The sequence below is a fragment of the Sander lucioperca genome, chromosome 6, assembly GCF_008315115.2.
Source record: "Sander lucioperca isolate FBNREF2018 chromosome 6, SLUC_FBN_1.2, whole genome shotgun sequence".
Lineage (NCBI taxonomy): Eukaryota > Metazoa > Chordata > Actinopteri > Perciformes > Percidae > Sander > Sander lucioperca.
Genome location: NC_050178.1, coordinates 5,877,081 through 5,891,160, shown reverse-complemented (window position 1 = coordinate 5,891,160; position 14,080 = coordinate 5,877,081). Strand labels below are relative to the sequence as shown.

The 14,080-nt window shown below is 39.0% G+C and overlaps 1 protein-coding gene across 4 annotated transcripts in view; it reads left to right on the top strand.

Moving 5' to 3' along the window:
- The window catches only part of kaznb (kazrin, periplakin interacting protein b), a 109,991-nt gene that overhangs the window by 92,090 nt on the left and 3,821 nt on the right, over window positions 1-14,080 (top strand). For all 4 annotated transcript variants that reach the window (XR_004105317.2, XM_031301593.2, XM_031301591.2 and 1 more), the window contains exons 6-9: window positions 9,296-9,487; window positions 11,537-11,673; window positions 12,386-12,556; window positions 13,772-13,952. Coding sequence is in view for 3 of the 4 variants with exons in the window: in XM_031301593.2 (XP_031157453.1) it covers window positions 9,296-9,487; window positions 11,537-11,673; window positions 12,386-12,556; window positions 13,772-13,952 (681 nt within the window). In the remaining variant the exon portion in view is untranslated. The remainder of the gene's footprint in view (window positions 1-9,295; window positions 9,488-11,536; window positions 11,674-12,385; window positions 12,557-13,771; window positions 13,953-14,080) is intronic.

The following is a 14,080-nucleotide window of genomic DNA, read 5'->3' as shown; positions in this document are numbered from 1 at the left end:
ACCTGCTGCATGGAGCTTAAGAAGGACAAGGGTCATCATGATTGACAGAATTGAAAACCAGGATATCCAATGCTGTACATACTGCAATTACTGTACAAAATCATCATGTTATCATGGCTGTGGTGGAGGAAGAGCTGAAGACCCTACATCACACCTGGGGTTCTATAAAGACACTGGCCCAAAACAGACAAGAGTGGAAATCCTTTGTTGCTGCCCTACATGCCAAAAGGCATAATGGGCAGTAAGTAAGTAAGTATCATGGCTGTGCTGACTCTCTGTTTCCTGTTCAGAGCCACTGTGTCAGCCAGGTTAATCACCGTCTAAAATCATTTCAATATAACCAAGCCCATGCACAGTGAATGATGCAGGTGTCAAGTGACAGGGTATGTATGTAAGAGGGTATGTTTTTCAAAATGCAGCTCTTGACAGCAGTATTAGAAATCTAAATAGCCTTGTCCAAGTTCTCAGTGCTCTTCTAGTGGCACATCTTTGGCAGCGTGCCTAATCTTCACATAATAAACGTGTGAATCAATTACAGCTATCTGCACTTGGCATCCTTGCACTGACCTCAGTTGTAATGTAAACCCACAGGCATTTAATTAATAGAAGCTGTTACCAATAGATACTGTATGCTTGCACAGATATACTGTACATGACTTGTAAACACGCACAGATACAGTATTCAGACACATCAGCATACATACAAACAATATGCAGGACACAGATGTTTCAACCATATTACTGGTGCTACATTAGCATTTTATCTGCTTTCAAATACAGTATGTGAAGTATCTTTAAGAGGAAAAATTATAAAAATGATCAACACATATATTAGAATTTTATAGATGTACTAAGCCTGAGAGCAATATTTCGTCTGCGGACCACGATGAATTACCATTAAGTGGTGAATACTCTGGTCAGGTAGGTTTGAGAGCCAGCAACATCCATTATTAATGCCCGTATATATTATAGAGAGGCAGTTTAATACCCTGAGTAGGAAATTGACCTGACCCTTGCATGCAGGGTCTTTTCAGGATGCAGAAAATACAGTGCTCGGAGTCTTAGCGCGTAAAGGCATCAGGTGTTTGCTCCGGGTTCTTTTTGATCTCCCGATATATGAGATGGAGGCTTGTCACTGCTTTTACCGCTGTTAATTTAAGCATGTCAAATCTGAATCTATACAACACACGCAGGTCTATACAACCTCTGTTCCATTACCAGACAAGTACATCCTGTTACTATAGCACAAATTAACAATGACGATGCTAAATATAGTCCTGCCGATGATTTAAATAAGCGGCAGCCTACCTCTGCCACCCACCTACCCGGCCTCCCAGGGATTTCAGACTCAGCAGGTAGCTGCTGACAGAATGAATGGGTTTATTTGTGAAGCCTCTCAGTCTCAGTCTTCTTTTCTCTCTCTTTCCCTCCTTTCTGTCTTTCTGTCAGATTTGGGTTTCATGCTGATTTGATGCTTTTCTTTCATAAATCCTTAACAAGTATTTTGGCTGTTCTTTTATCTCGAGATGTAAATGGAGTGCTCAAGGATCATAGGATGTTTCTTTTACGTCTTGTAAGAAAACTTATCAGTTCCATAGAATTTGGACTAGTTGTACAGGAGTTGTGTTTTTTTTTGTTGCTAGCAGCTCTGTAAGGCTGTACTTGGCACAACGTAAGTGTAGATCTATTTTCCAAGGGTCCTATGTTGAAGGTGATGGGAATCGCATTAGTTTTGCAGGTATTTTGTCTGAAGTGTTACACTGGTTAAATTTAATTTTCAAGATCAAAGGTAAGGGGATCATCAAAGTTATTAGAAATTATCTTGAGCAGAACACGAATGCCATTGTTAGTATAGATAGTTGTTGAAATATTTCATTTAAAACCACACATGAATCTAATGGTGGTGCTAGAAGAAAAGTCAGAGGATCATCAAAGTCATGATGATTCCTTCTTTGGGCACCATGAATGTCTGTACAAAAATGTTTGCAATCCTATTTTAGTCTGGACCAAAGTGGTGGACCAACAGATCCACATTGTCATCCCTAGAGCCATGCTGCTAGCGTGGCTAAAAACTGTTGTACACTGTATAACTTGATGTGATTTGCAACCTGAAATTCAAAAAACACATTGTTTAAAAAAAAGAAGAAAAAGATAAGGTTTGAGACATCAGGGGGTGCCTTGAAATAGATAGTTTGTTTTGACAGGTGCTATCTGTACTATATTAAACATAGTCTCTCCTGTGCAGCTTAATTCTCCCGAGACAGACAGAGTGTCATATGAAGAGGCACTCTAAAGCAACACAGATTATTAATAAGATGAGTCTTATCGTACGCTCGTCGTCGATACACAACTTGCAGGGTTTATTTCAGTCCATCCACACTTTTATTTTTCCTGCCTGTCAAGGCTATAGTGTTACCTGCATGATGAGTTTAATCAAGAGCTGAAGCAGACTGCTGTCTTCTCCCAGAGCAATCTCAACTGATCTTTATACTGTAATTAGTGGAGGCCAGAGCTCAGCAGACAAATGCTTCTCTCATAATACAGTGCAGAAATAGCCAGCTGTAAGCAGACACACACAGACTAACAAACAAGCACATACACGTGCACGCCCACTGAAACACAATTTAGGTAATCCAGCAGCAACAGGGGAAAACACTTCACTGTACAGACTAATATAATGATGAGTATATGCTCATAACTGATGAGATACACATTACAAATATAATGCCAAAGCTTCTGTTTGTCTTCTGGTCTTCACTCTGCAAAGTGCACAGTAGTGTACATGTGACTTTAGAGTAAAGTTAGTTGGCTTTTCATCTCTCGACCCAACACACTCGATTTAATAATTTGTCTGTATGAATTAGAAAGTGTATTATGTGAACCTTGATTAGTTTCATCTCTTAATAAATTGATCGAAATTGAACCTGTCAGGTAAAGGTGTGTTAGACCTGAGGTTGATAATTGCAGAGCAACCTAAGATTCAAAGATGTGCATTTCCTTGGTCCCTCTGTTGCTTGTTGTCATTCGAGATAGGTGCTGTTAAATTAACAATTAGTGAATTTTCTTTGTAAAGCTTATGAAGGAGTTGAGAGAGTATGCTTAAGCATGCTTTTCGTGCAGCTGTTGGTGTATGTTTGTTAGTGTTGTTCTGTCCAGCCGTCATCTTTAATTCTGGTTTTTAATGTGCAGGACATAAGAAGCTTACATTAATGTAGTTTCCCTGTTTTCCTGTTCCCCCGGTTTTGATTAAAAGACTCTGGTGGCGAATTGATAATTCATGTTATTATAGAGCCGGAATTTCACTAAGAGTCACTAAGGTATAAAAGTTATACTTATTGTCTAATTGAGGTAAACACAAGACTAACAACACTAATTTATTCAAGTGATCCCGTATCATTTAGCTCACAGTTTGAGTCAACACATGCATTGCAGGTACTCACTTACGCAATGTTTCCATTTCACAGGAAGCCTCTGAGCAGGACGCTTTTCTGGGAAACAAGTTTTTTATTTTTTTTATTGGTTCGTTCTCGGCAAAGTTTATCAATAGAGAGCTTATGAAAGAATAGTTTATTATGAGGCTTTAATGAAGAATTTTAAAGGTTTCCTGGTTGTTTGAAACAGCTCTGCTCATATCAGCGAGTTACAGAAAAGTTTTTGTTGTATTAGTTTTTTACATCCCCAGTGAACATTTCAGTTCATACAGTCATATTGCTTCTAATTATGTTTAAAGAAAACTTTGATATTGGTGTCCCTATGTTTACTGATTTAATTATTTGCAGCATATAATTTGTGTGAGAAATGCGCCATTAAATGACGTTGCTTTGATGTTCTGCTGTATTAGCTGCACCCCATGCAACGCTACAGCAGCACATCTATCATCATCTAACACATCTACTCCCCTGAACACCCCCCCCCACACACACACACACACACACACACACACACACACACACACACATACACACAATCCCACTCCACCTTATAGATAGCATAATATAGATGTGCACCAATACCACTAGAGCCAACAGGGACGAAGAAAAAGTCTGCAGGGGAAAACACAACTCCTTAGGGCTCGATTTCCAAATGTTTGTGACAATTAAAGACAAATCCCAATACTGTACTATCTTTAAACATTAATGTTTTCATAGGCAAGGCAAGGCTGCTTTATTTGTATAGCACATTTCAGCAATAGGGCAATTCAAAGTGCTTAACATAAAAACGATAAAAAAAATTAAAAACAGATAAAATACGAGAATAAAAGTTACAGTGCAGTAAAAGAAATTAAACATTAAAGAGCAGTTAAAAATATAAAAGCAGATAAAATACGAGATTTTGGACAATGTATAAGCCATTGCTTTATACATGTAATCCACCTGCAATCCTTGCCGTTCCCAGAACGGGCTTGTCCCATCCGGTCTTACTTTTTAATTCTCTTTATATGCTTATATAGATTGTCATACAGTTTCAACAATGCAACTTCAGTAAAAAAAAATTAACACTTATTTAAAGAAAGGCAACATCAAAAAGAAAGGTCTTCAGCCTTGATTTAAAAGAACTATCTATAGTCATATCTTAACCAGTGACTTGTTAAAATATTTGTTTCATGGTAGGTAAAGATGGTAAACCAGCCAGAGCAGCCCTTCTGTCCAAACTGTACCTGTCTGTCAAACAGCAGCAATGCATATAAATGAGTATGTTATAGTTGTTTACAAGGTCAGTACTGCTGCAAGAAAAATGAGACCTTTAAGGAAATGACAGGAAAGAGTTAAAGCACCTGTTTTAAAAAGGCCACAGTGTGCTCGTTTGTTAAAGCCATAAACGTTCAGCAGGTATTTCAAGGTAAATGAAAGAGGTTGAAGATGTGTTTCATGCTCTTGACTCCTCCAGTGTCCAACAAGACATTATTCATATGCTTTGGTTGTTCACAGGAGTCTTCTATTACAAATATTGCTTCAAGAGGACAGTTATGACAGCGCTGTATGTCTACATACAGTAGTAAAGTTGTAAAATAGTGTATGACCTTGTTATCCAACTATCTGTTACTGTACCTGAGAGATTAGTGGAGAGGGAAAGGCAGCAGCATCGCCTCTGGCTTTGTGTTGGACAGATATAGCTGAGCGGAACCACTGTACTAACTAAAATTACACAGATTTGAATTGTCAGGGAGACAGAAGTGGAAAAGTGACAGCAATGCACATCGTAGCTCCCCAGGGCAGAACAGTTGGCTGCTGTCACTTTGGAGATTTTTGATACCCCTCTCAATCGTATCATATTATTTTCATGGTTTTGCTTTCAAATGGCCTATATGGTCCATTGAAAACAGTGATTTTCATTATGTTTTATAGGACATTTCAGTTCAATTAAAGGGTCAGTTCACACAAATTACAAAAAATGTATTCTCACTTATATCCTTTAGAGGTATCTAGCCATGCAGATACTGCCCAGGTTAGTTAGTGTGTCTAAGATTTCTGCTGTTTGTAGCACTCGCAGCGTTGGAAATTTTAACAATTCAACAGCAATTTGTCATTACAATGCCCAGTTATTCTGTATAATCCACAGACCACCATGTGCACAGTTTCCACTGGAACTATTCCCTATAAAAACTGTGACAGGGAGGTCTGCGTACTATCAAACTATCAAATGTAACAGGTACATTGTTTATGGATAGATATTTTGCTGTTGAAGAGTTTTAATGGAACTTTTCAGAGCTTAGACAATTACTCGAATAATCACTGAGTCAGTCGACAGAAAAATAATTTCGGCAACTATTCTAATAATTAATTAATCGTTTAAGTGATTTTTTTTAAGCAAATATTCCCGAAAGAAGATCCTACTTATCTTCTCAACTGTGAATTGGGATTTGGACTGTTAGTTGAACAAGACATTTAAAGATGTTACCTATTTTTACTATTTTCTGACTATTTATAGACAAATCAATTGATTGATTAATTGAGACGGTAATCGGCACATTAGTCATTAAAAAATAATCATTAGCTGCAGCCCTTAAACTATTCAGCACTTTGAGCAGCACAAACTTAATTTTATTTACCTGGATCTCATTGGGGTGGTGGAAGAAATCTCAGACAGACATCTCAAAACGTTGGTTCTGCATGGATAGCCAGAGGATAGTAAGAAAATATATTAACAAATATGTTTTGTTATTTAGGTGAACTGACCTTTTAACCCTTTTAAATTGAAATGAGACTGAAGGCGTCATTGTCAAATGAAGATCAGCATACCCTAAATCTACGAAGCAAAGTTGCCTGATTGGAAAGAGATGGTTTAATGATGAGAGCAAATCAATGCAGTTGCACTGAGAACAGTTAGTCTGAAACTGCTTTAAAAAATAATATGGGTATTTGCAACAATAAAAGCAAAAGCAATAACTTTAAATTAAATTTCTCATTCAAACTAAATATTCCTACACAGCTCACATTAAGCATCTTTGATCATTCATGTATATAATTTAATAGCTTCACTTTAATCCTGCATATTCTTAATAGAAGAGTAGTTCAGGTCTTTGAATCCACATATTTCCAACCCCCACTTCCTCTCCAAGCAGAGAGTGATGCCTCTGCTTTCTTTCAAGCCTAATCATGAGCCAAGAGCCACTACACACCTCTCCTCAGCTCTGTGTGTGTGTGTGTGTGTGCGTGTGTGTGTGTGTGTGCTGGCTTGTGACAGCTTTGCTATGCGGGGAGAAAAAGGGACTGGGAGGGATAGCCTGGTCCTGACTGGCTTTGATGGACACTCTAATCAGGCTTGGATGAGAAGTTAATAGAATGGGCCACTGCTGAATACGAAGAAGAGTGGGCTTCTCTTATTCTGTGGGAGGACTCTAATAGTTTGACCAAGCTCACTGCACAACCACTCAAGGGATAGCAGCATATAGACTGCAGTGTACTGTTTATATGACTCCTGTCCATTTAAATAGCTTTTAGATAGCATGAAACACTGTATGTTGTGGAGGTACGTTATCTATAGGTAGATCGGTTGTGTCAGCTTTAACTCGTCAGTGTGCAATAAAGCAGCTTTTCTGTGTGTCCCTTCACACATTTCTTAATTGTGGCCACAAATTCAGGGAAGATTGGAAGATCTCAGTTTTTAATTGACTTAAAGTAGTATGACACACAAGCCAATGTATGTGTGATGATACGTAACACTAAGCTAGTGAAATACTTACAGATTATGTGTAAAAAAAAGGAAAAGGCTCATCAACAATTGGTTTATTTGAGAATCACTGTAAGTATCAAATCCTCTGCTGAACACGACTAGAGCAGATCAACCTTCACAGCGCAGCAAGAGCAGCTGGTAATTTAAACAGCCTATTTAAAGTTGCAAATTAAGCCGAACACAATAAAGTGCCTAAAAAATGCACACTTCTGTCCAGTGGCATCGAAAGCAGCTGCTTCTCCCTGCGACAAATATAGGAGAGCCTGTAGGTAAACACATGAATAAGCGGATTTAGGCTGCAAGAAGGCGGTGAACGATTGCTCTCTCAGGGAAACAAACTCTTTTTGTCACATTCAGCACAGAGCTACCCAGTGTGTTTCCATAGTCCTGAGTCGACAGAGACCGATGGACTGTCCCTTCCTCTCTTATCGGAGCTGCTGCAGCCCCACAAGGTCTGGCTGCAGGCCTACTGAGACCTTTCACTTCTTTTCTCTTTGAGTCACACAAATGCACACAAACACACACATAGGCCTACATACTTTGTTGCATCCACACTTGGTCTTGAATTTTACATCATTTTTTAATGGAGTCTTGTAGGGATCTGCATAAAATTAAGGGCATGCTCACACTTTTTTTTATTTGTTATAGTTTTCAGCTATGCAAGCAGCCTGCCTCTAGGGATGGGAATGTTTGTCAGTTGGTCCGTTCCACCATTTTGGTCCAGACTGAAATAACGCAATAACAATTGTGATGAAATCTTGTGCACACATTCATAGTTCCCAGAGGATGAAGCCTGCTATTTTTGGTGATCTGTTAACTTTTCCTCTAGCTCCACCAGCAGGTTGATATTTGTGCAGTTGTTGGATAGATTATTACATTCATTGTCTTGGTGACTTTGTTGATTTATTTAGCACCATAGGTCAAATTACTTCTAATTAAATGTTTTTCACGTAATAACTGGGAGTATATAAGGGTTCTCTATTAAAACAAGGACTGCATTCTTAATTATTGATGTGTGACTTAAAACATTCTGGTACCACCCTCTGAACATGTATTACATATAATTCACCACAACTGCTAAGAATCAAAACCAAATATTGGACCTCAACTGTTATCTGTCTGTTAGCTCTTCTTTAAAATGAGCATCACAGCCTCCAGCGACGCTAGCTTGGCTGTAGACTCTTAGTCTAGTTACATTATATATAATGTTCAGGGCTACAACTAATGATTATTTTCATTATTGATTTATCTGTCGACTATTTTTCAGTTAACTGATTCATTGGTTTGTCTATAAAATGCCAGAATGTAGTGGAAAATGCTATTTACAAGTTCATAGATCTCAAATTGCTGATTTTGTCTGAAAAATGATCCAAAGCCCAAAGATTGAATGTTTTGGCTGCTTGTTTCATTTGTCTCTGTTCTTATGAAAAGTGTCCATTCTTCTGTTACAAACCTTGTGCCCTTATGTGTATACAAGATAAATCATCATGACATATATTGTTCCTCTGTTGCTGGTATGGACTTTCCTCACTGGACTCAAGTTGAACCCATGAAAGACCTCTTCTAATCGATTTCGTCTTTTCTGTCCTGTTGCTCTGCAAACGCATCCACCAGCTCCCGTCGGTTTGTTCCCTTGACATTTCTCTGTGTCCTCTCCTTGGTTTCCTGCTCCTGTTTGCTTGCCTGTTTTCCCCGAGGGTTGGGAGTGGATGGGAAACACAACACTGAGGAGCACGTCTCAAGCGTGTGTTGCTGATATTTTATTTTCTTATCAGATTGCTGGTTCTCACCTACCCACTACCCTCGCAGGTTTCAGTTCTGAGTCTGACACTCAGCATTTATCTGAATTTCTTAAACCCCTGTGGCCACACAGCTGAGGTGGAGCTGTGAGTCTTGAGGGGGTTTGATGTGTTGATTTGACCGTATATTTTCAGTTTTTTTATGATGCTTTTACATTTAGCTTTTCACCGTATTCTTCCCTTGATTTTCTTGTTTTCTACTCTCCCTCAGTCTTCCCTCTGTCTTTCTCTTTGGATTTTAGATTCTAAATGCAGCACTCTCAGGCTGCTCATTCCTCTTCTGCATACTCTAAATTCCCAAACTGTCTCTCTTTCTCCTTCAGTGTTGTTGCGTGAGGAGGTGATGCAGCTTCAAGAGGAAGTCCACCTGCTGAGGCAAATGAAGGACATGTTGAGTAAGGACCTGGAGGAGACCCAGGGAGGCTGCTCTGCCGATCTGCTCTCAGCCACCGAGCTCCGTGTGCAGCTGGGTGACAAGGAGCAGGAGCTGGACCGTGCCAAGGAGGCCTTACAAGGTCAGGAGCCAACACAGGCGTCTTCTTTAGTCCCTTCTTTACAGCAGCTAACTCGAATATACAGCAAATACAGCTGTCCGAGCATTTAGTTGGAAGTTTCACCCTTTTCGACTTCCACCAAGCCACAATATGTTGTACACTACATGAAATCCACTTTATCTCACCGAAGAAAATTATGTATCAGCCAATATCAGTCAGTTAGTTCGTTTTTTTTATTTCTGTGTCATGCTAAAAATTTTCGACATTGGATTGCAAGATACTGCTATATATCAAACATCAAAGTAAGACCTCTTCTGGTAAGCCTCATACAGTACACAACCAGAAGAAACATGACATAATAACAATAATAACACAATTGACCCTCAAATCTGTCTGCTTCCTTCAAATGAGTTGGCCTAAAAGCTATCAGCGATCAGAATCATTGTTTTGAAGTATCTTGGACCAACATATGTTCTGTGATATATGTACAACAAACAGAAGTGAAGCATTTATTGAACAACAGATTTTAACACATTTGAGACTTCCATTTTGCAAATCAAACACATGCCCTAGTTGATTTTTTGTGAGTGTATGTGAACAGCCAACTCAGTCTTTGTGCATCATCCATCATTGTTATTTTAGTCAAGACAGTATTGTGGGTCTCCCAGCAAAAAGCACACAAGAAAACAAAATTAAGCTCATTTTCAGATCTGTTACAATCCATTACAAACCCACTTTTCTTCTTCCAGACTGACATAGCTTCCAGTTTCAACATTGAGTAGTAAAATACCAGTGGCTTATGTAGGCCCATAAAGATATTTGCTTCTTTTTAACACATTCATATTTTATCATCATACTGTAGATGTACGCATTTGTGGTTTAGTCCATGTTCTTCACTCTCAGCAAACAAAAAGAAAAGTTGGGCCAATCAAAAGATGATACTGTGGGGAAAAATCAATTTTAGGGTTCATCTCTGTCCCAGTTTTGTCTTGTATGTGCCAAAGGTATGAAATGTGCAACAGTGTACAATATTCCAGAAGAGAAACCTGATCTTTTATGTGTAGATCTTATTGTTTTTGTGAGGGTAGACAAGAAATACTGTATATGTGCATGTGTTCATTTTTAGAAATGCCCTGATGAGCAGCCAAGTAGACTCCAGGTTCACCTCATTTTAATTATCATCCATCAATCATTCTATAGAAGCTTTACTCTGAAATATTAATGTGGTATTGATGTAGACTGGAATGGGGCGCTGATGGATTGTTTTCATTCTGTGTATGAAAACAAATCCAACTATGATAAGACAATAATTATTATTATAGGATAATTGCTTGCAACAAAAAAAGGAGGGATAACGAAAAAGGCAGTTGTGGATTTAGTTTAGTTTAACACTATTGCTTTGCATGGTTCTCTCCCTTGCTCTGAGACACTAGGCGGTAAACTGGAAGCTTGTAAACTGAGTTGTGTAACTGCTGCAAAACAGGTTTGATTGTTAAGTTTAATAAATGAACACTGTCATATTGGAATGCCTCTTGAAAGACACATATCATTGTCATGTGTGCAGTTATGGAAAGGAGACGTTCCTGTCTAGCCTCTCCATTGAGCACAACCTCTCCAGAAAGCATTGCTATTATTTTTGCTCGCAAAGACCCCCATCAGTTGCATCGTGACTGTTCTCTGCAACAGAATGAAGTTGAATCAAATCTGATCCAATTGTTCTTCTCCGGCATGAGCTAACATCCACATTCTCCACATGCCAGCTGGAACCGTTAAATGTATGAATCAACAAGTGCCACTGTGCCACCTATCTTTTAGGATGGTAACATAATTTTCTCTGAAAAAAAAAAAAAAAAACGTCAGTTGCAGCCCCTCATTAAATGAAGGCACAGTGTCACCTAGTGGTTCCTTGCTGCCATTGCATAGCTTTGCTTCTGATTTAGAGGCAGCCAGATCTCACTGACATACATTTGTTTTCTTCAGTTTGACAGTAGAATTGGCATTTAAATTGCTCCTTGATTTACACATGTATGTGCTGCTCAGTGTGTGAAAGTGTAGTTCTGTGTTTTACAGCTATGAAAGCTGACCGTAAGCGTTTAAAAGTGGAGAAGGCAGACCTGGCGAGTCAGATGCAGCAGCTGTACACAACACTGGAGAACAGAGAAGACCAGCTGCGAGAATTCATACGCAACTACGACCAACACCGAAAGGTAACACCGGCCCAGTCGATGTATCAGTAGATATAGGCTGTTGTTTTTGGTGTATGTCGGCCGATTAGGTATGTCAGTGCAGAAAATCCCAAGACATGTTTGACATAGTTTAGAAACAGTGTTTTGCCACTTAAAGTCCACCTTTATAAGCAGTAGGTTACAACTATGCAACTATAACTCCTAGCCTATAAGACCCTATACCAACACCAATAAGTAGAGGCTGCTGTACAAACAATTAATGAATGACAAACACTGTTGTAATAATATAAAATATGTCTTCATAGGAGAGGTTATAATTGTTGACAAATACTGTGCATTAATAAACACATAAAAATGTCTCTGTGCACAAAAAGTTTAAAGTGTGTTATAAACTTTTTATTAAATGTTTATATACTGCTCATAAATGCTAAATTGGGGGACTTAGTGTATAAAGTTATATATATTCATCACAATCATAAATGTTCATTTATGTGATGTAGAAAAAGGACTGTTGGCCGATATATCATTTGAAACTCTCCAACATGTTACTGCCACTACTAAAATCATTTGTCTCACAGTGTCATCATGTATCTACCCTTTTAAAGAGTACAGGTTTGGAAATAGGTTATGGCACAGAATGTAGCTCACACTTCTTGACACAAATGTGGAGCTCCGTTGATCGTTCAAAGTGAGCTTGGCAAGTATTAACCGTGTCTTTGTGTGTGTTCTTCAGGAGAGTGAGGATGCGGTGAAAGCCCTGGCTAAGGAGAAAGACATGCTTGAGAGGGAGAAATGGGACCTGAGGAGGCAGACCAAAGAAGCCACAGAACAGGCCAACATCCTGCGTTCTCAGATGGACATGAAGGAGAATAGGGTCAAAGAACTGGAGGCTGAGCTCACCATGGTGAGTCACCCTGCACATAAACCCAGTCACAGCCTATTGTTGTTAATGTTGAATTAATAACTCAAGCACAATTGTGTCACCTTAGCATAATTATCTGGTGTTTGTGGCATAAATGCAAACAAGGTGTGGGTTTGCAATCCCTTCCCTGTATTCATATCAGTTCAAACACATGCAGTAAGCTGCTCTGCTTTTTATCCTCATCCCTTTCCGTTCTCAAAGCATTAACTCTTTCTCCGGGCTGAGGAACAAATTCATTCCTATATTTTTATGTCTGTGTTGGTGCCTCAGAGGTATAGTTGTCAGTCTGTGTGTCATTAATCTCTTTCCTCCCTCGGCAAGTCACAACAAGATCCTCACATCAAGCTGCATCACAGATTAGATTTGTTGGTACATCAGTGCCAGAGCAGCATCGCTGTCGAGCAACCAAACCACAAAATAGCTTTCTACCTTCTTTTTCTTCTTATCTCTCTCTCTATTTAAAACCGTAGTATTTCCAACTGACCTTTACCACTGAGAAATGCCTTTTTTATTGCTTCCAGTAATGAAATCCTGTGGGAAACATTGAATATGTATATTTTGGGCACCAAAATGGACAGTTTTTAATGTGCTGTATTGAAATATTGCCTGTTAGCTAACTTCAAAGGGTAAAGCTGCTGTTATATCTATATATTATAATATTTTTGTTGTTAATGTATTACTCAATTTCTCAACACGTTCTGAAATTCCCTACCCTGCTGTGGCACTAAGCCTCAAGCCAATTTGTTCCTGCTGAAGACGTAAATCCTTTATATGCAGGTGAATGTATAGTTATTTTTTTCTTAAAAAAAAAAAAAAAATAGGCTGAATAAGTTCCTAAAACAGCTGGGCATTGTAGTTTTAAGCAAACATTACTAAACCAGGAGTAGATGATGTATAGACATAGTGAGTATTTACAGCAGCAGGACGGTGAATGTGGGATTGACTCAAAATAAACTACAGTGCAACAATAGAGCTCTATGATGAATAAGAGAAGTATTAGGCTTTTGGCTACACAGATAGGACTTGGTTTTGGTCTTGTCATGGGATTTGTTGACAATAAGCAAACATAGAATACTGCTCAATAATCCTTTAGCTATCAAGATCCCATATTTAGTTGTGTTGTATAACTAGTTTTGTGTATATGTGTGTATAGGTACAAATGTTTTGCTCAGTTTCTGTTTCTTGTTTGTTTCCCAGGCAAAGCAGTCTCTGGCCACCTTGACAAAAGACGTACCGAAGCGGCACTCACTGGCCATGCCTACAGAGCCTGTAGTGAATGGCAGTCAGGAGTGGGTGATGCAGGCCGACCTGCCGCTCACTGCGGCCATCCGTCAGAGCCAACAGACCCTCTACCATGGACACACAACGGACAGACAGGGTAAGCTCTCTTATCTGCTCTGCCTCTCAGTCTCCGTGCTGCTTGGTGTTGCTTTAGACTAAACAAACTAACAGAGGGCTTCCTGGAGGTTTCTCATACTAAATGGGTATTTTTCAACATGTGTGAAT